We start from the raw sequence: 23,194 nt of genomic DNA, 5'->3' as shown, positions 1-23,194 counted from the left end.
CTTGTATGAATGAATGGAGTTTATTTGCATATGGCAATGTAAAGTGTCTAGTATATTTTAAACAATTATTCATTTCTCAAGATTTAAAACAGAACATTTGAAGGCAAGACTTAGTTTTTTGTGATTTTTGTGATTGTGTTTTTAACAATTCAATATAAATAAAAGTATTCAAAGAATAACAACAAAGAATTGGTCCTACATAATGCTAATTACGACAACTATAGTTCGAGTTTGAAACATAAATTGTTCCAGGTTGCCTCAGCTAAATACAGAATGTTATCTAAAGAAACAAGTGCAGAATGGGCATAGAAGCATTTCTTCACTTCTCTGCAAGCTGAGAGCTAAAAATTGTAGGCTAGTTTATGTTAATCCAGTATTTGGCCTTCAAGCAAAAAAAATGGCTGTATGTGGTAACTGTGCTGTCTTTGAAATGAGGACATATGTCCCTAGGGAACACTGGAACAAAATGAAATTCATGTGATGAAGTCAAATTTTCTCAGCATTCAGTATCTACCAGGTTATGATAGATTTGAACTGGTGTAATGGGGCTCAGTTACCCATAGCAAATACCCTATAACAAAACTTGTTCAAGTGGCCACATTTAAAAAAAATTATTTGGAAAATATTGGGGGGGGGGGAAATAAGAAAGGTTAACTATATTTGGGTTCTTGAAAACACTGTACAGCTTGAAAATAAAATTATTTTAAATGTCCCTGCTTTTAATGTGGCATGTGGCTGTTCCTTTCCCTTCTTTACAGCAGAGTGGGCTTAGTCTTGTGCTCTTCAGTCTGCACCTGCCTATACTGGGCACAGATGGAGAATGTTGACTCCTTCTTCAGAACTGAAGAATAAGTGGAGAAAGGCTTAGGAAATGTAATTATATCTGGATTTTTAAAAAGGCCATAAAGGGGTGGCACAACCTGTTGAGATGTTGAAGTAGGCTTCCTTTCCTGAATGGATAGCTGTCAGCTCTTACTTCTAGCCTATACTTCCATCCATTATAAATTTTGAGCTCTTCTAGTCATTGAACTCAGACAACTGCATAATCTGTTCTTGATGAACAGGGATATAATTGATGTATCACAGCTTCTTAACAGGAAAGAGACTTCCTCTGTCATGCCCCCAGAGAAGCACTTATTATTTTCTTATTAAGTCACAGTTGACCCTATAGCTAGTGTGGGTTTAGTTCCTTGTATAGTGTTCTAGGGGTGGGTGGGATTTTAGTTTAGACCCTGTCTAGACCCTTTAAGAAATCTTCCTAGAGGCAGCCTTCCTTTCATTACCCAGTAATCCCCCTGTTTAGCTCGGTCAGTCTAAGGTGCCAAGGGAGTTGGAAGGCTGCAATATCTGTTACGTCTATGGTGTATAGTCTAGAGAGGATAAAGTTAAGGTGTTAACAGAAAGTGGAATCTTGATAAAGGACACTGAAGGAACCAAGAGGAAACACAAAGTGGACTTTCTTGGAAGAAGTCAAGAAAGAATAAAAGTTTCAAGCTTCAAGTTGTTCCAGTCAAGCAAGTACATTAACTTAGTCAGACCCTGGGAAGAATTAGGGTCTCAATTCTTCTAAGCAATAAATCTTTTTTTAAAAAAAAACTGTTACACCTTGCTTGTGAGTCTCCCACTCTGTTCTGGCCAAGTACAGGGCACCAAAGATAGTTTTACTTGGGGAACAGAACACCCTCAGAATTAGGGATGCCAGCCTCCAGTTGGATCCTGGAGAATCTCCTGGAATTAGACAGAAATCAGTTCCCCTGGAAAAAAATGAAGGCTTTGGAGGGTGGACTTTGTGGTATTGTACCCCACTGAGGTCCCTGTCCTCCCCAGGAGCCACCTACAGTTTCCCACCATGGATCTTGCAACCCTACCCTCCCATTCCCTACCATTAGCTGGGAGGAATCTGGCATTCCTACTCAGAATTGAAAAGAAGGATTTTTTTAAAAAAATAAATCTATATATATAAAAATCTATCAATGTGTTTTTCTGCTGACAGGTAATCTCCCAAACTACTGGACCGATTGCTTTGAAATTTTCACACAATGTCGCATTTGCGTGCGGCCAGGTTTCCATACTGTTTCCACACCTTCTGTTGTGTACATGTCACCACTATGCCAGTTATTGTGTACATGCCACACCTGTGACAGTTGGAACCACAGTTCTGTTCTGCAACAGCGCCCTCTGCTGGCCGTCAAAGCAACACCCTCTGATATAAGGGAACCAACCATGCCTTCCTTGAAAACCACTGCCTTATGGAGTGAAAGGGATGGGGCGGGCCATCTTCACATGGCCCACCCACCCTAGCGGAGGAAGGGGAAGGTGAGGGAGGGTCCAGGGGTTTGCTGGACCAAATGCTCTGAAATTTGAACACAACATAGCTCATGCCTCCCAGCATGTTTTACGCTAGATAATTTGCCTGCAAGGGAAGGGAGTGAAAGGGACAGGACCAAAGCCACTCCGTACATGGTCTTAACTCCACCCTACCAGAGGGAAAGGGAACGTTAGGGAGGGACCAGCCAGGTTGCCATGCAAGGGAACGGGAGAGAGGGAGGGGAGCGAGGGGCCCCTTGTCCCTCCCCTCCCTTGCAATCATTGTGCAATGACACATGTTCGAACCGTTCGCTTCCCCTTTCCTTTCTTTTCCACTTCACCAGACTCAGCCACAGCAGCGTGTGGCCAGGCCCAATAGTTAAATCTTAAATGAGGATAGCTCTGTATCTCAGAACTGAATGTAATTATGAGTAGGGTTGCCAGCTCCCTTGTGGGGGCAAGGAGTCCTCTTTCTCAAACCTTTCCCCATCACAGCTCTGAGCAGCAGTGGGAGAAAAAAATTAACAAAAGGCTGTTGTGCCAATAATATGATGTCATTTCCAGGGAAAACCCAGAAGTGATGTCATGCCTCTCTAGGAATCTCTAGAAACTTTATGTCAGTTTCTAGAAAGGCATGATGTCACTTCTGTGTTTCTATTGCCAACAGCTGCCTCCATGTCCCCCCACCCCACCCCAAGTCACCTGATGGTTGCCAGGCAGGGCCAGGCCTGGCTTACCAACCCATTGCATGTACCAGTTTTTGACTTGAGAAGAAAATGTCCCTCATGTTAAACTACCCTAAATTTTTAATTGGTGTTAGCAATTTGGTTCAGGGTGTTGTGCAGTCAAGAATATATTGGTTCAGATCTGGCTTCATAAAATCCCCAACCCACAGAAAAAGAAATATCTAAGAATTCATTTTAGAAAGGTCTACAAAAATACGAACAAAATATTTTAGGATTCCTTCTTTCATATTATTACAGTGATACCTCAGTTATCGTTGACTTCGGTTTTCGTCGACTTTTTCTGGGCAAAATTTGTCTCGGTTTTCATCGATTGCCTCGGTTTTCGTCCTCAAACCCAGAAAAAATTTGCCCAGATAAAGTCCACAAAAACCGAAACCTATGAAAAGTCCACGAAAACCGAAACTGGCTGGGGTTTGAGGAAGCCCAGCTGGGAGGCAGAGGGAGCTCCTTATTTGGGCAGTGACACCCCCAACCAGCAGAGAGGTAGAGGGAGCTCCTTATTTGGGCAGTGACATCAGGGGGAGTCACTGCCCAAATAAGGAGCTCCCTCTGCCTCCCAGCTGGGGTTTCAGGAAGCCAAATAATCCCTTCCCGGCACTTTTTGGAGTGCCTCCAACAAATTAATTGAATTTACATTGATTCCTATGGGAAATGGTGCCTCGGTTTTCGTTGATTTTGGTTTTCGTTGATTCCTTTCGGATGAATTAACCACGAAAACCGAGGTACCACTGTATATATCTAGTGATTAATTTAAAAGGTTCAGGGTCTGATATCAAATAATCGAAGCAGTCAAAGGATTCTTCAGAAAAAAAGGGGTTCACTGAGTATCTATGGGCCAGATGGACTCTTTTAAAGAGCACTGTGTAGGCAGGTTTTACATCCTCCAGTAGTATCAATCTCCAGTGGGCTGGACTTTTGGATGGAATTCCAGGGCCCCAATTTATAGGTTTAGCAGCAAGATGTAGTTAGAAGTCCCTACTGAGCAAACGTGGACTTACTTCAGTGTAAATATGCACGGAGACAATAGAATGAGGCAAGCTTGTTTGATATTTGAGGTAGACATGACCTAAATGGTCCTCTGTTAATTCCAGAGTCTATAATTTTGTGTAGCTGCACCACTGACATTCTCTTTGTGTACCTGCAAGAACAGAACGTCTATGAAATTCACAAGGGAGTCATTTCATAGCCTTAGAGAAATAGGTTCTCCTCGCCTCTACGGTTGCTCACCCTGGCAGACACTCCAATAGAGTAACTTGGAGAGTCAGGGACAAGCTATTCAGCTTCATGCTGATGTGTGACATCACTTGTGCAAAGCAGAAGCAGATTCACCCAGAACTGTATGATGATTAAACCCTGGTGTTTGAAGTGTAACCATGTCACTTTCACTTTTCTACTGGAAGTGATGTTGCTCTTTGGCACAACGCCAGGTCAACCTATTAGTGGTCAGACCAGTCCTAGGATCCTAAGGAGCAGTTATGAGAATGCTAACACCCCTTCATGTTATATGTACAGTGTGCAGAGTGTGAATTTCTGGTTCAACATGGCTCCAGAAGGAACAAAATGTAACCCAGGGTTGATTCAATACTAACCAGGTTATCCCTCTCTACACCCTTAATGGAGTGCAAGTTGTAGATCAGGTGCTACCAATCTCATCTGGACTGATGTCATCATTCCCCTCTAAAAGTATCTTGAATAGAACTGTAATTAACTTATATCGCTAGCATTTATCCCTCAATAGAGAAGATCATCAGGGTTTTCATCCCAACTTGAAATAATTTCCTCGGAGATTGGATTTACACCCAGCTGCTTGATGTGTCTTTTTGTCCACTCGGGAGACTTCCATTTAGAAGTTTCTGGGAACATGCATCACTCCCAGGATAATTACATCAGTACATTGTTCTCATGAGGCACCCTCATTACTGCTGCTTTGGATACATTTCCCCTAAAAATTAGACAGTAGATAGCCTCCTCATGTGATGGTTCTTGCTAGACACCCACGCAGATTGTGCCTTGCTCTCTGCCTTCTTAGACACCTGGACAATTTCAAGCATGTTTTTGTGCCACGGCAGTGTCACGGAGCATGGGATGTGTGATTGTTTTGGTGCTGCCTGTAGACTAAGACATGCTCTATAGTTTCATGGTGGCTTCATTTCATTCCAATGGAAAAATCGTATGAATTCATGAGGAGCTGTCTGGATCTGACTTATACCTTTTTCCCTCCTCCAGGAAGTACTCCTGTTCTGTACCACTTTTGTACACTTTTCAGAGTAAAAATATATATCTCTCTCATTGCACTGAATGGCTGAGAGATGCAGACTTGCCCAAGACCCCTTGGTGACTCTCTTGGCTAAGTGCGATTTGAATCTCTTATTGGAACCCCAAATCCCGTGCACCCACACTCCTCCACCGTGGTGCGAATTTCGCCTATATACACCATGGTTTGCCATTCGTGTGTCTCCGCGTGTGAATTTTGCGCGACTGTGTGCCTCGCTCCCCGGCAGCAGCGTTGCAGGGGTAGGTGGGTGGGTGAGTCATCTTCCCTTTGCATGGCAGCCCCGGGCTTTATAACGGCGGGAGCGGCCCGAGCGCCAGCTCAGCTTCTCCTCACAGTTGCAACTGCCCTGGAGCTGGGAAGCCCCGGACCGAGACTTCAGGCGCCGAAAGCCGCAGCCCGAAAGCGAGCGAGAGCCATGAGGAGATCGCCCTGGGCGCTTCTCCTCTTTCTGCTGCTCACCGCAGGGGACTCTGCGGTCATCACTGGGGTGAGAGGGGCAGGGAACCCGCCTGAGTGCCACCCATTGGGCTTTGCACGAGCCGGCATGCAAGAGCTCTCCGCGGATTGCGCGCGGAGCGCGCGTGCCGGTGTAGCACCGTGCCCTGCAAGCTTTTTTGGCGGGAACTTTGGGACCGGGCGAAAAGCGCAGGGGCCAGCCCAGGCTCATCCAGGAAGAAGGGGCTGCGGTGTTTTGCTTACGAGGGGGATGCGTGTCAGTAAAAGAGAGGGCTGTGTTGGATTTGGTGATACTTCGCAGGTGGGGAGGGGGCGACGGGCTCTGGGCTGTTCCTGCGCCCCTTTTCTCTCTTGGATGCGATTCTGTGGCTTGGTTCTGGGGGAGAAGGGGATTGCTCATATAGCACGCATGTGAATGGTTGGGGTTGGGAGAGGTCGAGCTTTGCCCTTGCTTGTGGTGGGAGGAGAATGACAATGGCTTGGATGTGGTATCATTTTGAAAGGGCAGGACGATTAATTTGCCAGGACGGTTTCTTCTCTTTAGGAGATTTTATGTGCCTTGAGGCATCTTTGGGGCTTTGGAATACAAAGTGTCCCATGAATAGGGTTGTTCAGTCGCCAGGTGGAGGCTGGAGATGCCATGATATTACTTGGAGGAAACAGCCACAACAGAATTCTATGGAATTATATCCCATACAAGCCTAACCCTAACCCTCCTCCGGATCCACCTCCCCAAATCTCCAACTTGGACGTGGAGAACCTATCCGTGAGTGGACATGCAGGGATGCTGAAGTTTGGGAGGTGAGAGAGATGCTTGATCCGAAGGAATCCAGAATCATCTCAGACAAACAAGGTTTTCCGGGTATGAGCTTTTAAGAGTCAAAAGCCCCTTCATCAGATATGGGGACTTTGATGTGCAAATCTGATACCCCAAACATCCTGTAGGTCTCTAAGGTGGTATTGGATTCAACTCTAGGTGTTCTACTGCCCTCTGAAACTTGATCCTAATGCTGTCTTTTTTTGTGTGCATTCTTGGCCCAATATTGTTGGGAGGGTGGGGGAGTTTTAGGACTAATTCCAAACCTGAGGCTTCTGGGGAAAGTTGGTTACCAGGGCAGTTGTATTTTGAGAGGTCTGATAGCACTAGAGGAAGTGTGGGAGGGTGAGGAGTTGAGTCTCTGCAGATTTGTTTACTGGTTTGACTGTGGAGCGGTCCACACTTAAAACTATCAGTAGCAGGGTCCTTGGCTAGTCAAATTCCTTTTTTGAGGAGGGGGTGCCTGCACTGCCCTAATCTGTTGCTGAAGTCTCTCCATGCCTCCGCCCCCAGTAGTGCCTGATCAAGAAGTTTTGAGAATAGATGAAAGAATCATGTTTGAAGATGGGCCGTACAATCCACAGAGCAGCGTGGTGGGGGACCGAGCAGCCATATTGCTTCCAAAGAGGATTGTGGTGCCACGGCCAGGGAGCGAAATGTGAAGGTCCCCCAACTTTGATGAAAGCTCCATACATAGCTCAATGGGCTGCATTGAACATTTTGCTGGCATAAGTCTATACTGGCAAAAAAAAAAGGTGTTCCCAGGCTGGAAGGGCTCAGGAAGCTGACGAAAGCCAGCACAATCCCCCAGGAACATCGCCAGAACATCGCCAGCAGCATTGGTGGCTGGACATCACACTACTGCCCAACTCCTCAGCACCAGTATAAGGGGCATGTACACCCATGCTGGGGTCATGCCGCATCCAAAGCCCTTCCCCCACCCCTTTCTGGATTGCACAGTTAATGTCACCACCTTCCTTTATTTTTTAGGACATTGCTTTCTCTGGTGAAATCTCATGGAATTGATCTTTATTTCTCCGGTCCATAAGTCTGCCTTTCTGTTACAATGAAATATTTGTTGAGGTCTATGAGATTCTATTGTAGGAGATAATTGTCCCTTCAAAAGAGACTTGCACACATTTTCTTGTTGCTTTTGCAATAAATTTTTAACATAATTATATATAAACCCAGGGAAAGAAAACAAGAGACTCAGCTTCACAATAGAAGGTTAATTTTTCTTTTAAAAGCTCCCACCAGGTATTTATCAGTTTCCACGGAGACTGTAAATCAAACTGAGATTTTTTTTTCTACTGGACATATACATTTCTTTGTTCCTTAAAAAGAAAAACCAGGCTACCGCTGTCTGGTTCTTGCTCCTTCTTTTGGTAAAAGACTCTGTTCCTTCCTTAGGATTATGATGATGAGTCTCCAGAGGCATTACAAATCTTTTCTGTTCAACATAGTTACTTACTCTTGAGCCTTTTTACAATTTTTACATTTTTTTCTGCAATTTGCTTCTACTGTTTAATTTAGCTTTTCATTTTTAGGCTAAAGGTAGCAAAATCCCAGAGCAAAAAATAAGTCAGTAAGTTGGAAGACGGGTAGTCCTGTCAGTACCTCATGATGATGTAAGCCACTATCATAATTGGCAAGGTTGTTGAGGGAATCTGTCCAAAGGTGCGTATTAAGGTGCGTATTGTCCTCCTTCTCTGTTGTTTGATTATTACTAGTAGTTGTGGCTGGGCCCACTTGAAGGCTGCAATGATAATTTCATATCTCGTTCTTCCAGCCGATGCTCCATACCGTTATTGTACTGTTGCCATGGTCTATTTTCTGACATTACTGATGGATGTTTAATCACAGGGACACATGTAAATAGGGAGGGGAACCAATAGGAAGGGAGATTCACTCAGTAGGACAAATCTTTGCACATATGAGAAGGAGCAATGTGTACAAGAGAGAAGAATTTGATGGGGAACCAGTTTATGCCCTAAGGATTCCCATTCATGAAAAAACAGGAGAAATAATTGCAGTTTTACAGCGCACCTTTAAACATGAGTCCATTCTGCACAGCACAAATAAGACGTCCTGAGGATGGGGGGAAATGCATCTGGGGAACGAACTCTGCACAACTTTTGCCCCAAGACATTCTCAGGACGCCTTATTTCAGCTTGAGCCGTCCTATTTTGAGGTTGCAAAATTACCAACCTTTCTTCCCCAAGTTGTCTACAAGTCGTGTCCTCCTGCTGTGTGGAGCTCAGGAGCTGAGGAGACATCTTATTTTTCCCGCCTGACCTTTAAAGCCCTCTTGTCAGTTTCTTCTGTCTCTCGCACCTGACATTTTATAGTGTTGTAGGGATTCTCCATGCCCACAGCTGTTTGCTGAAGGTTTCCCCGGGATTCTTGCTCTGCAGGCTTTGCTGCTGGGTACCGAAAAGTGCATAGTTGCACTCAGTTCGTCCTGCCAATTCCATCAATGTATAGTTGGATGCCATTGGAGCATGACACATAATAGAGTGACATAATAGAGACATGTAATAGAGAATAATGGGCACTCATAACTTTCTTTTCCCCCATGCAAATTGAAATATGCCTCCACAATTGCTGTTTATTGTTTCTTTTAAACAAATCTTAATGCTCTCAGACCAACCTGTAGCCTAAAACAGCAAAAAATTAGAAATATGAGGGGGGTTTCAATGCATCATACAAAAGATAAGTACCAATTTTAGGTTCAAAGGTGTGTATGGAAGGTAATGAAATTCTTGCTTGAAATCCATCTTATTTCAAAACTTACATTTTAGTCAGATGAAAGTCTTTGAGAATACAGATGATCTGATCAGGTTGTCCTGAGAGGAGCTGTTTAGGTATTGGCCCACTGAAAACATCCTGGGAAGATTTTCAAGATCCCTGATTTATGACTCTGAGAAAACGTTCTCCTCAGAGAAGCTGATATGGAGCAACTGAAGCATCCTATGAAGAAAGGAGTCATCTGGAGGAATTGGGAAGGGGAAGAGAAAGGAAGTAATGAAGAAAGGGAAGGGGACAGTTCTGACTTCATTTCATGTCCTACTTGTAGAGGACCCAAAGCATCTGGCAGAAGTTAAATGGCCATTGTGTATAGTACAATACACTGACTACAGTATAATCCAAAATGAAGCAATTCTTGTACTTATTTCCTGCTCTGTCCTCATTTGATTTCTCTGCATTCAAAACTACATGGCAATGATTCATAGATGCACACAAGCAGTGCAAAGAAGAAGAAGAAATAACAAACAACAACCTCTGCCTTTTATGGTCACATAAAAACAGGTTCCCCAGAGTGAACAAAACAATACCTCTTGAGCAGTAGTCAAGGGGTTCTCTGCTGAGCTATTTCCTAAGGGGTTCTCTACTGAGAATTAATTCATATACCATGTATCCTTTGAAGAATATTTATTTGCTGGATTTGTAACCCATTCTTAAACCAGATCCTCAAAACAACTTGTAATCTTTGTAAAATGTAACATACTATTTAAAAAAAACACCTTTCAATTTAAAGATTAAAACCATAAAGCAGGCAGGCCTGCGAGTGAAGATGTGAGTGGGCTGAGTAGAGAACAAACTGAAAAACAGAATTTTGAAATGCTGAACTCAAACACATATACATACAAACACATTTAAAAAACAAACATAATATAAATTTTTTAAAAGCCTCTCAGAAATAGAGAACATAGATAAGGGGAGATGAGGAGAAAATTCTGAGCTGAACCAGGAACAGCCATGTGAAGATGTCTTTTGCTGCCTGCCTCTGTCATTTCATGTAATTTCACACGTTACAGAGTATACAAGTTTGGTCTGAGGTCTCCACTCTGTATAACTGTGAGAAATGAGTTCTGAGTCTTTTTTAGTTCCCCAAAGGAAAAAATAATCTGTCTGGCTCCAGTGTGGTTAAAAACGCTATTTTTAATGAAAATAACTAAAACATTCACATAACAGACCCACAACTCTTAATCAACAACAAAGTATACATATTATAGATAACAACAACAAAGCAATGAATAATACGAATACAGGGGATCCCAAAGACAATAAGATATCAACTCTCTGCAATAAAGGTATAACTTTCAAAGAGATCCACTAATGGTATAGATACAAAGGATACTAAGTGCTTGATGCCAGTTAGTTCTCCCCAGATCATGTCCAGTTTAAACTGGGACTTTGGCTCATTCCTCACATGCAGAATAATGCACTTTCAAACTGCTTTCAGTGCTCTCTGAAGCTGTGCAGAATAGCAAAATCCACTTGCAAACAGTTGTGAAAGTGGTTTGAAAATGCGTTATTTTGCGTGTGCGGAAGGGGCCTTTAATGTGCAGAGAGAATGGACTTTGTCCTCCCACTTCTCATCCTGCATTGTTTTTCCAACATGAAATCCCTCTAGGGCAGCGGTTCTCAACCTGTGGGTCGTGACCCCTTTGGGGTTTGAATGACCCTTTCATAGGGTCGTTTCTAAGACCACTGTCACTGTAGGAAAACGGCTCTCTTTGCTATATTCTATATATACTCAATTTTTTATGGGTTGTGGTCACCTACAACATAGAGGGAACTGTAGGCTAAAGGGTCGCTGCATTATTTGTGGGGAAGGCTGGGAGTAAACCACTACTCTAGGGTGATATTTGCCTGATTGGGAAAACCCACAACCTTTCCAGAAAACATGTACCAGTAGTTTTCTCCAATAAGCAAAATAGTATCTCTTGGACTATTTTGTATCATGAAAGCAGTAAGAAGGGGAAACCACTTCACACATGTCAACTCCTGATCGAAATCAGGTACTTCACACACTGCATACAAACAAGAACCCACAACTCACATCTGACTACAGAGTGACCAGCCTGTGTACAACATATGAATAATTCCAAAATAAGCCAATAGGCAGATTGCTGGTCTCTAATACAATATTCTTACACAATCTTACACCATCATAGTCATTTTCACATAGGTTATCTGCTCTGAGTTCTGTGCTGTTGGGAAATATTCTTTCCTTGCTTCTGGACAGAGTTGTGATATGTTTGTGCACTTCCTGGAGGTTTCCTGGCTTTCCCCTGATCTTTCTCAAATCTAGTTTCTCTGACGATTGGGGAAAGATTACAGTTAACCCTGGGTGGCAGCTGCATGGGAAGGAAAGTTCAGGTTTTCTCACTGATATGGCAGCCATTTCTCCTGATACTTTCCCCACAGTGGCTATTCCTGCCTCCCTCACACACAGAGAAGCTTATTTTTTTTAAAAAAAATCAGCAATTAAATATCATTAACACAAGGCGAGCACTGCTGAATCAGACCATTGGTCCATCTAGTCCAGCATCCTGTTAGACAGTGGCAAACCAATTTCTCTGGAGGGCCAACAATGGGGCACAGAGGACAAGATTTCCCCCTGTTGTTACCTCCTGGCACTGGTATTCAGAGGTTGACTGCCTCTGAACATGGAGTTTCCCCTTAGTCCCCATGGCCAGCAATCACTGATAGACCTATCCTTCATGAGTCTGTCTAATCCCCTTTTAAAGATGTCTAAGCCTGTAGCCATCACTACATCCTCTGGCAGAGAATTTCTCATCTTAATTACTCACTAAATCTACTATCCATCAGCTTCGTTGGATGTCCCTGGATTATAATATTTTTGGAGAGGGAGAAAAATTTCTTACTGAACAAGGTGTCTGCTGCACAATGGGGGGGGGGGGGGCAAATGTCAGTTGTGGCAAAATTTCTTGTGTGGAGTTGTTTCCTTGAGCCCTGCTTTCACTTTCCATCCTCTGCGGCAAACAAGACTGCTGCTAGCACAGTTTTAATTTCCTTCTCCACCAGAGCAGGACATATTTGCCAGTAAGCACAACTTCGCCCCAGACATCTCTCCACCCATGGCCAGCCTTCCCACTCCCTCACACTGCCATTCACACCTCCCCCCTTGCCCCCCCATGTTGCCAGCTCCTTCGAGTCCAGGAAAAGTAAAGCCTCATCCAAGTGGAGTTTAGGCCAAACACACACCAATTCTCTGCATTTTCTATATATTGATATAATCAAAATGGATCAAGTTAGGTGAATAATAATAACAGAGAGTGCTTGGAAATAACAAGCCTCTCTGTCCTCCAGGGGCAGCAGCAGCAGGATGGGTGTGTGGGGGTGTGTGTAGGAGGGGAGAGGAGGGGGAGAGAATTCAGCCATAGCACATGGTCGGCCTCTTTAGCAGCGTGTGGTTCAGGGAATTGTTTTGCCTCTTTCATTGGGGAGGGGATTATTTTTGGAACCATAGTATCAATAGAAGTGCAGCTTACAGTAGTAAGCCAGCAATCTTGACTACCAGGTGTAATGAGACCTGTGCCTTTAAGAATTAGTTGATGGGTTAAGTTGATTAGTTAAGGGAACCAGGCCTGGGAGAGTTCTCTGCAGAAAAGCTCTGTGGCTACAAGTGAGTGCTTTCTCACGTGTAAACAGCGAAACCTCACTACAAGCCCACTGTGCAGAGAAGAGCCCTGAGATAAGTAGTCCATATATAATGAGCCTTTGTCAACTCTCTCCATCCTATGGATAATTTTATAACCCTCTGTATGTCCCCTGAGACCTCTTTGCTGAAAAGTTCCAGACTCTTTAGCCTTTATCATAGGAAAGATGTGCAACCCCCTAATCACCCGGTTGCCCTCCTGTGTACTTCTCTTTTCTTTTTCCCAGCTATGATATGTGCTTTTTGAGACTTGGTGACTGGAACTGTTCACAGTATTCCAAATGATGCCTAACCAGTGATCTCTAGAGGGGCATTACAATGTCAGTTGCTTTATTTTCAATCCCTTTCCAACATAGAGTTTGCCTTTTTCAGCACTGCACCACATTGGGTTGACTCTTCCATTGAGCTGTTTATGACCCCAAAGATCTTTTCCCCTCTCAATCATAGCAAGTTCAGACCCCCTTATCCTATACTTGAAGTTGAGATTTTGTGTTCCAACTTGCATCAGCTCACAGTTACTGACATTGAACTTAATCTGCTACATTGCTGCCCACTCACTCAATTTGTGGAGATCCTCCTTGAGGTCTTCATGGTTATCCTTGTTTTTCACTATTCTGAATATTTTTATTTGTATTTATTTTATTAAATTTAATACCCTGCCCTTTCCCAGCTAAGGTCGAGCTCAGGGTGGGTCACACAAATAACTTAAAAACATCAATTCATAAAAATCAGATTGCAATAACCCCAACATTTAAACATTAAAACTTTAAAATACAATTCATTAATATCCTTGATGGTAGCAACTCATGGTATCTATAAATCACCCCTATACAACCTAAAAATTTATCATCAATCTCCTTCCCATCATGGATCCTATCAATTTCTAATTATGAGGACAGGGGAATACGGGGGACAAAATCTGGAGGCTAGCAAGATGGAACCGACCTACGGCTGTCTCAACCAAAGACCTGGTGGAACATCTCCATCTTGCAGGCCCAGTGGAACTGATTAAGATCCTGCAGGGCCCTGACACCAGATGGTAGGGAGTTCCACCAGGCTGGGTCCGGGTTGAGGCTACCCAAATGTCTTTTGGGCCAGGGACCACCTGAAGGTAAATACTGGAAGAGCAAACTGAATAATTTTTTATCACTTGCAAAACTAACCTCTACACTGTTCACTCCTAATTACAGATCATTTATGTACAATATGTATAACAGGTACTCTAAATTCCTAGCTTTCATTTAAAAAGAAATAGAAGAAAAACATATCCCCACAATGAAAGGTGCTAGGGAGTTTGTTTATTTTTAATAAACCAAAAATTGCCTCAATTACTTGGGGGGGATCAACAGGAGGCTGTTGTTGGGGGACTGAGGCAGGGAACTTCAGTGAAGGCTTCAACCTGGAAAAACATCCTTCACTTACTCCATCACTTCACCTGATTTGAAGTCAAAAGAATGCAGGAAAAACTGCTTTATTACAAAAATTTCTGTCAGTTTTAGGAGAGAGTCCGAGATGGCCTGTTCTGTTCCTCTGCAACTATTCATGTTATTTTAGTCCTTCAGTCTGACAAATTATTACATACAGCAGCTACCTCTACCAAAAAAAACCTGTCTGAAAATCTCTGCATACTCAGCAGACAGCTAGTATTAGAAAATGACCTATAATGTTATAGAGAATCCAATATCAGTAACCCAGTATCTCAGGAGCAATAATTTACTTCTCACCTACTGTGTTGGTGTTAATTTGCATATAGAGCATTAAACCTTCCCCAGGCAAATCTAAATTCAGCCAAGGTTGAATTACGGTTTGCCATTTGAAGCACTTTTTAGACCTTCTGCTGCAGATGTGCCTGTGCAAAACCCCCCCCCAAAAAGTAGCCCTAACTATATTTTTGCTGGTTTCTTGAATCAATGGAGGCCCATGCAGGAAGGCCCAGTCAAAAGTGCTTGATATTCTTATGACTGAGGGAACTGGTCCTAGCAGTTGCCCACCCTTTCTGGCCAACATGAAAACCGGTTCTTGGGACTGTGTGGAATTCCAGATATTCCTTGGTCTGGACCACAGAGGTGGGGTACAGTCGCAGGAGACAGGAAAGAGACATCTGGAATGGGCTCTCAATCTGGGGGGGGAGGCATTTAGGTGTAGGTTAGCTGACTGCAAGCAATTGAAGACTGCACCCATAAAGAAACTGAGGAACCAGGAAGGGAAGATAGAGAAGAAAAGAATGTGGGGAAAAGTGATGAGTTAGCAGAATGAGAAGACTAAGCCAAGAAGGGGGACAGTTGGGAGGGGGAAGAGAGAGTTGGGTGGGAAAGGATATTGTGAGAGAGAAGACCCAGGCAGGCTGAGAAAGTCCAAAGAGGGAAGACAGGTAGAGAAGCTGGAGGAAGGGGAATATTTGATTCCTCAGCAAATTGGCCTGGACCACAGGTTGCCTGAGAAAAGAGCAAATCAGCAAGTCAGATTGAGGTAGTATTAATTGTAAATAAATCACATATTAATCTGAATCATATTTAGCAGCAATAAAAAGCACTGTGGCCCAGCTCCAAACAAATGTAGTCACAAGCCTCATTGATTTCTGCAGGACCAAACTAACTGCAGCTGAATTTATGCCACAATCTGCTATAGTTAGCTTTATTTGAATTAAATAAAGAATTTAAGCATTGACAGTATATGATATTTTATATTTATTTCCCAGTTAAAAGAAAGATAAAAAGGTAAAAGACTGCCTAACAAGTTTGCTGGCCTTTAGGCAGAGCATGGAGATCTGGAATTACAACTGATCTCCAGACTAATCAGTTCCCTTGGAGAAAATGGTTGCTTGAGAGGGCACACTCAATGGCATTATACCCTGCTAGGCCCCTCCTCTCCTCCAAGCCTTTGACTCCACCTCCAAGCCTTTGACTCCACCTCCAAGCCCTTGACTCCACCTCCAAATTTCCAGAAATTTTCCAACCCAGAGTCTGATCATGTAAATATCCAAAGTTCATTTAAGATAGCTGATTGTTATTCATGTTTCTTTTTACAACCCTGCAATCTTATGTAAGCAGAGCCCCTTAAAATACATAAGAAGGTAATGGAATGATATAGAGTATTTTTAGCATGGTGTTGTTTATCTAATACTGTGTTATCTCTGTGTTATACTTAAGGCTTGTGACAGAGATCTGCAGTGTGGTGGAGGCATGTGCTGTGCTGTTAGTCTCTGGATTCGAAGTCTTCGAATGTGTACACCAATGGGCAACTTGGGAGAAGATTGTCATCCTTTGAGTCATAAAGTTAGTATTTTATTCTAGCGCCTCGTGTGATACTGTAACTGACAGGGTAGAAGGGAGTACGAATATATTTGGGTGTAAGTCAAACTACATAAAATTTTATCCATTCAGAAGTGCAGGAATGTTTATATTTTACCCAGGAAGTTGCCTCCTTATGGAAACAGCATTATAAGAACTTACGCAAATAAATATATTACTGTCAGTACTATTCTGCAGAAGTTCTTAAGGTAAAACAGACTGTTTTTCTTGTATTATAAAATATAATCAGTATCTTACAGTGAAAACTATGTTTACTCTTGTCCCTTTAGATACTCTGTAATAATTCAAGATTTCTACAGCTACTATTCTTTTGAATAAGCAAACTGTTCATATAATCCAAAGCTCCTCTTTGCTTCTCCTAGATAAAGACAGAATACTTTTCTGCACTTAACTTCTCTCTGTATGAAATGAAATTTGAAACACTAGATACTGCTCAGATACTAGAAGTTGATGACCTTCATATTCACTGTGCTCCCTTCTAATCTGTGCTTTCAATCAATCACTACTGAAAATATAAAATATTAACCAAAGGGAATTTACTGAGGTCTGAGATTGCAGTAGCTCCCGTTGTGTTCCTTTTTAAAAAACATTTTTAAAAATTTCATGAATTCCCTAACCAATCTGTTATTTTAGCCTTTAGAAGATACATTCTTTAAATTATGTGCATATTTATTACCCACTGGAATGAGAAAGTAACTCTCCAGTATCCTATATCTTGTTGGTGATGCTAGTAAAAATAATTCCTTGCAGATGATATTGGTCTCACAGTCTCAGCAATCCTCTTCTTTTAATCACTATGGCCATGCCTTTGCTAGAAATAGATGTGAAGTAATATATAATTGAGAGAATTGCCTTAATAATTGTAATTAAGCATACTCCTGAGTGTTTCTTTTACCACTGGGCAAGGGGTCCTCTTGAGCCCAGTGTTATTCAATATTTTTATCAGTGGTTTGGATGATGGAATAGAGCAGCGGTAGCGAACCTATGGCACAGGTGCCAGAGGTGGCACTCAGAGCCCTTTCTGTGGGCACACATGCACAGAGTTCATCATGTGGGGGGGGAATCACCCCCCCCCCACACACACACACACACACACACAAACTCACATCTAGGCTAGCCTGGGCATGATCCTTTACCTGGGAGGAAGCTTAGTTGCTGGCAATGGGGCTTGCTTCTGAGTAAATCCTCCTAGGGTCGCGATTCACCCATTTGAAGTGTGGCATGGTTGCTTCACCAAGCTTACTCCCGAGTAACGCATGCCTCGGAGCCAACCATTTTTTCTAAACTAAAACCTCAGTATTCAGGTTAAATTGCCATGTTGGAACTTTGCGATAAATAAGTGGGTTTTGGGTTGCAATTTGGGCACTCAGTCTCGAAAAGGTTCGCCATCACTGGAATAGAGGGTATGCTAATCAGATTTGCAGATGATATCAAATTAGGAGGGGTAGCTAATACCCAGAGGACAGGGTCAGAATTCAAAATTACCTCAATAGATTGGAGAGCTGGACCAAAACTAACAAAATGAATTTCAACAGAGATAAATGCAAGATACTATACTTAGGCATAAAAAAGAAAATGAACGGATAGAGGATGGGTGACATGTATTGGCTTGAAAAGGATCTGGGAGTCTTAGTAGACCACAAATTGAACATGAGTTAGCAGTGTGATGCAGCAGCCAAGAAAGCCAATGAAATTCTGGACTGCATCAATATGAATATAATGTCTAAATGGAGGGACATAATAGTACCTCTCTAATCTGTGGTCTCTTCCAACTCTATGATTCTAATCCTGGAAATAGTCCCCAATCCCACTCTGGCCCCACCCTCCAAAGGAGGGAAGGAGAATTAGCTTGTCCAGTCCTTTGTTGCACCAAGAGCAAAACTGGATGGGGCAGGGCTGTCCCCTTGCCACGCCATGCATGTGCGTGAAGCTTGAACTGTCCCTTGCTACACCATGTGTAAAAGTGTATAAATATAAATAAATAAATAAATAAATGAGTCCAAGCCAAACTTTCCCCATTGCATGCATGAGAACAAGAGTAAGCCAAACTGGTAGATCACTGATCATGCAAATGAGGCTGGGCCTATCCCTCATGGTATGAGTGAGATTAAACCATGTGCCTCTTTACCGATGCCTTGTGGGGCAGGGGCCACAGGCTTGCAGCAGATTTGACCAGTGCAGGGGGAGGCACCCCCAGTGCCATTAGCCTTCCAAGACATTCCCTAATTACTTTAACGACAATGCACCCCTGTCTGCAGACAACACAGGCCTGGATCCGTCCAAAATTATAAAAACACTCCCAAATGTGCCCTTTGTTCTTAATTATTTAACACTTATAGATTATGGTGCTACTCTAAACAAATTCTAGACTTTATGCTAGTTTCCAGTTTTTCAGCTTACTTCTACAACAGCAGTGGGTGAATTTATTAACTATATTGACTCCCAAACCCCCCCCCCCCCCCAGGGTTAAACTAGCAGTAGAATCTTCTTCAACTTTTTTGAAGTGTTCTTAACAGTGGTGACCTCACCATCTCTAATATGAAGTATGGCAACAGCAAGACTAAAATGATAATCGTTCAAAACACTTTTTGTACATAGTACACTAGTTATTCCTAAAGACTACTCCTGCCCCTTAGCTACTTTATGTGAGAACAATTAATTCTTCTTCATGGTCTCATGTGTCTTGTGCACAGAGAAGAATTAACTTTCTGTATGCTTATAAATTTATGAAGGCCCTGTGCTTCCCTCTAATCACTTTTGCATCCGTTCTATGAGATGAAGAGTGAGGCCAATAATTTCCTGCTCCATCCCTAGTTATACAAGCAGCAGAAGGAAGGAGATTCACATAACATTTTCATAAGCTCTTCGAACTGATTAAAATGCCAAGCATTTACTGTTCTCCCGAACAATTCTTTGCAATTAAATGGTCTTAAAGCAAAAATGGCTGTTGCATTCAGGTTTTCATTTTCCCTGTAAATATGATCCATAGAAGGTTAAAACACTATGCATAGTAGCAAGCATTTAAGTTTAAGCATTTGTTTGCAGGTCAGGTGCAAAGCAGACATCTTCAATTTTTATTTTCCCACACTCCCATGCCACTGAATTTAAACTTAATCTACAAGGACAAACTTAAATTGAAAGGCAATTTTGTCTTTATACTAGATTAGCCTGGGCCCCATTTGTTAAATCACACATGGCAAGCTTGTAAAGTGGACCACCAGCTGATGTAAGCTGATCGGAGATCACTAAAAGCATATTGCTGAAATCAGGACACAGTTTAAATTTTAGCCTCTTAGATAAGACTGCGAGTTGTTATTCATTTAGACTTGCTACCACCTCTAGAGATACTTTTTTTTCTTTCTAGTGAAATGAATAAAATATTATTTGTTCTCTTTCTGTAAAGAAAAAGATTCACAACTTGACTTTGCAGCAGCCCTACAAGAAAGAAATACATTGATCTTTCATAACAAAATCAGACACAAATAAAGTTGCTATTGTCCACATTGTAGATTGAGTTTCTGTAATTGGTCAGTGTTAGATACATGATTATGAATGACCAACTCTCTGAAATCTGACTTGTGTAAGGACATTGTGGGACACCATTATGCACAGCTCTCTTTTTTGTAGAGGATGTGTTTGCATTGGATGTCTAATTTGGGGTTCTACAATAAGGTGACCAGATGGTCACCTTTCTGAACCGGGACGGGGTGGCAGGAAACAGACGCGCAGCCGCAGGGAGCGCAATTTTGCTTGGCTTGTCGCCTTCTGTGACAGGGCAGGGAAACGGCAAGTCTCCCAGTGAAGGTCGTGTTTCCATGCGGCCGCGACGCGCGATCGGGAAGCGGCTGCCACATACACTGCCTCATGCTCCAGAAGGCAGTGCGGCAGCCTCCCAAAAATCGGGACAATTTCAATAACCCGCGGGACGCGGGACAAATTGTTTGAAGGCGGGACTGTCCTGCCAAAAACGGGACGTCTGGTCAGCCTGGTCTACAATAACCCCTGAAAACATATTTCTTAATACAAAGTATATAAACCATAAATGAGGAAACTGTAGCAAATGTGGCATATAAGTGGAGGCCTGCCAGTGTGGTGCAGTGATTAAGAGCAGTGGACTCTAATCTAATTAAGAGCAGTGGACTCCTGCTCATGGAACCTCCTGGGTCACCTTGGGCTATTCAACAGTTCTATGAGAACTGTCTCAGTCCCACCTACCTCACAAGGTGTCAGTTGTAGGGAGAGGAAGAGAAGGAGTTTGTAAGCTGTTTTGAAACTCCTTACGGTTGGGAAAAGTAAAGTATAAATTCAAAGTCTTCTTTTTCTTCATCTCCTTTTTCTTTAAAGCATTTGGGGTCCAGGCACAGTGGAGGAAAATGGAAAATTCTGGTATAGGGCAGTACAATATCTTTTTGGCAATGCTTTGAACTGAGCAGCAGGCAAATCCGCAGTAGGAGGTCTGGATTTAGCTGTGGGACTCAAACCTGCAGTGCTGTTTCTTCTCTCCCTATGTACAATCTCTTGCCACCCATCCTCAGAATTTGGAGACAAAGCATAATCGTACCAAAGCACAGGGAAGAGACCTACTGCGGTATTCTCTATAGTGGCACTGAACTTATACCTTGGATTTGAATTGTAATGGTTTCCATGGAGTTTGGCCATCACTGACAAGACTGATGAAGACCAGTAACTGTCCTTCCCATCCCTCATGATGGTCCCAATTATGAATTGTGATGCAAGAAATAAACAAAAGTTCAATCAAATGTCCATCTGTGTTTACAAAGATCACAGCATAACAAAAGCGGATTCTGACTACAGTTAACTGAAAAGTATAGTATAATGCTGTATATAATATATTCCTTAACTTTTAGTTTGAGTACCATAAGCTTTCTTCTCTTTTATGGGGCCACAGTATTCCAAACACAAATAAAGATTTACACATTTAGAATCTAATTTACTGAAGGACTTGACAAAGTATGTAGTGTCTGTCACCTTTGTTAAAAGTATTATGTCTGTGCAGCTGTTCAGGTTAAACTATAGATAAGATTATTTCTAGCACTTTGAATAATGAAGAACTGTGTGTGGCTCAAAGTTCTCAGCTTATCCTATTAAACTTTTTCATTATTATAGGACTGCAATGAAAAGAATTACTTTCCTTTATGATATGATTCAGGAGTTATGTCACTGGATGATATTACCGGAAGGCCATATATGAAACAAAGAGGCATTCATTAAAAAGAACCTACTAACTCCAAAAACCTTTGGATTAGGCCCCTACTAAAGTGATACATTGATAATGGCCTATGTGGCAAACATTATATTTTTTTGTAATTATGGTTAATTGCTCAGACAAAATCATGTAGTTAACGAAGAATCAGTACAGGAAAAAAAAAGTAATATACCAGTATTATGAAGGCAAAATACTCCATCAGGTGTCCCTATGAGACATTTTTATATATCAGGATGATGTAACTGTGAGCAGTGATGCTACCTAATATTTAGCTTCCTTCCAGTTTTCATTTTTTTAACTCTGGATGTTTACTTGCAGGTTCCATTTTTGGGAAAGAGAATGTATCACACCTGCCCATGTTTACCTGACCTGACCTGTGTCTGGATTTCCCCGAGCAAATACAAATGTTTACCAGATTTCAAAAATGAAGATGTCTTTTTTTAGCAAAAACATTGTGGATGATTCTGTGCTATTTTATGTATTAAGATCCTTAATTGCTACCGTGATTAATTTCTTTTCCGGACAACATTTTTAATATATTTTCTCAACCAATAGACTTTAACATTATTGAGATATTGGCCTGAATCCAACCACATTAAGAAAACTTGTGAGTACTTAAGTTTTTTAAGAGGGGCAGACATTTTTCACTGATTCTTTCCCCCTCTGTATACCTCCCACTATACTGTTCTTGAGGGTCTACAGATCTCTATGAAAAAAATCTAGGGGCCGGGCTGGAATGGAAAATTAGCAAAAATCATTCCCCCCTTACGAAAACTTAAGTGCCATTAACTGCATGTTTGGATTCAGGCCACCATGCTAAATAACAGCTAAATATTTTGTTCTCTTTTTTGCTGTTTAATTTTTTTAGGAAACAAAGAAACAAACAACAACTAAAAGTATACACACACCAAAAAGTATCCTATACTATAAAGAAAAAAAAGGGGAGGGGGGCTCTCAGTCTCTTCTGCCCAAATATAAAAACATTTTTAAAATTAGCACTTGTCCCCTAGTTACAATTAAGAAATTATAATTCAATTAATTCTTACTTATTATTTGCTATTGTGAGTTTTCTGGACTTTATGGTCATGGTCTTGTAGCTTTTGCGTCTAATATTTTGCCCGCATCTCTGGCAGGCATCGTCAGAGGCATGCCATGGTAAACACATCTTACTGTAATATGCCTCTGATGATGCCAGTCACAGGTTGTATAAAATGTTAGGAGCAAAAGCTACCAGACTATGGTCATCCAGCCTGAAAAATCTACAACAGCCAGTTGATACTAGCCATAAAAGCCTTCAACTGACTTATTATTACAAATTAAGTATTGATTCTTCTCTGAATTATATCCATTTTGATATTCTCCTTATCCTCAAATCCACAAGTCACCAATTCCTTTGGTAAAAGCTTCTGAAGAGTGTCCAGTTTTGTTAGGGTTTCCAACAGCAGTCGCTTTGTTGAACTCCTTTGAATTTGCATTTCTCTTGTCAGGTGTAGCATGGGTGTCCTCAATGAGTCTGTGGATAGTAGTATTCCTAAAGAGACGCATAATTTTAATATCATACCTTCTGGAAAAAAAGTGGCGATGTT

General features: G+C 42.0%; 1 protein-coding gene across 1 annotated transcript; it reads left to right on the top strand.

Moving 5' to 3' along the window:
- The first annotated feature begins 5,671 nt into the window (after window positions 1-5,671).
- Window positions 5,672-22,236, top strand: PROK2 (prokineticin 2). The gene is made up of 3 exons (XM_048491844.1): window positions 5,672-5,815; window positions 16,220-16,345; window positions 21,927-22,236. The coding sequence occupies exons 1-3, from the start codon at window positions 5,744-5,746 to the stop codon at window positions 22,050-22,052; spliced, it is 324 nt and encodes a 107-aa protein (XP_048347801.1). The 5' UTR covers window positions 5,672-5,743; the 3' UTR covers window positions 22,053-22,236.
- The last annotated feature ends 958 nt before the right edge of the window (window positions 22,237-23,194 follow it).

The sequence above is a fragment of the Sphaerodactylus townsendi genome, linkage group LG03, assembly GCF_021028975.2.
Source record: "Sphaerodactylus townsendi isolate TG3544 linkage group LG03, MPM_Stown_v2.3, whole genome shotgun sequence".
Classification (NCBI taxonomy): domain Eukaryota; kingdom Metazoa; phylum Chordata; class Lepidosauria; order Squamata; family Sphaerodactylidae; genus Sphaerodactylus; species Sphaerodactylus townsendi.
Note: the sequence above shows the minus strand (reverse complement) of the source record. Positions and strands in the feature narration are given on the sequence as shown.

Excerpts from the sequence above, each read along its gene's own strand:
- PROK2 (XM_048491844.1), top strand. The coding sequence starts at position 5,744 with ATGAGGAGATCGCCCTGGGCGCTTCTCCTCTTTCTGCTGCTCACCGCA. Across the intron at positions 5,816-16,219 it reads ACTCTGCGGTCATCACTGGG|GCTTGTGACAGAGATCTGCA; the intron begins GTGAGAGGGGCA and ends GTTATACTTAAG. Across the intron at positions 16,346-21,926 it reads GTCATCCTTTGAGTCATAAA|GTTCCATTTTTGGGAAAGAG; the intron begins GTTAGTATTTTA and ends GTTTACTTGCAG.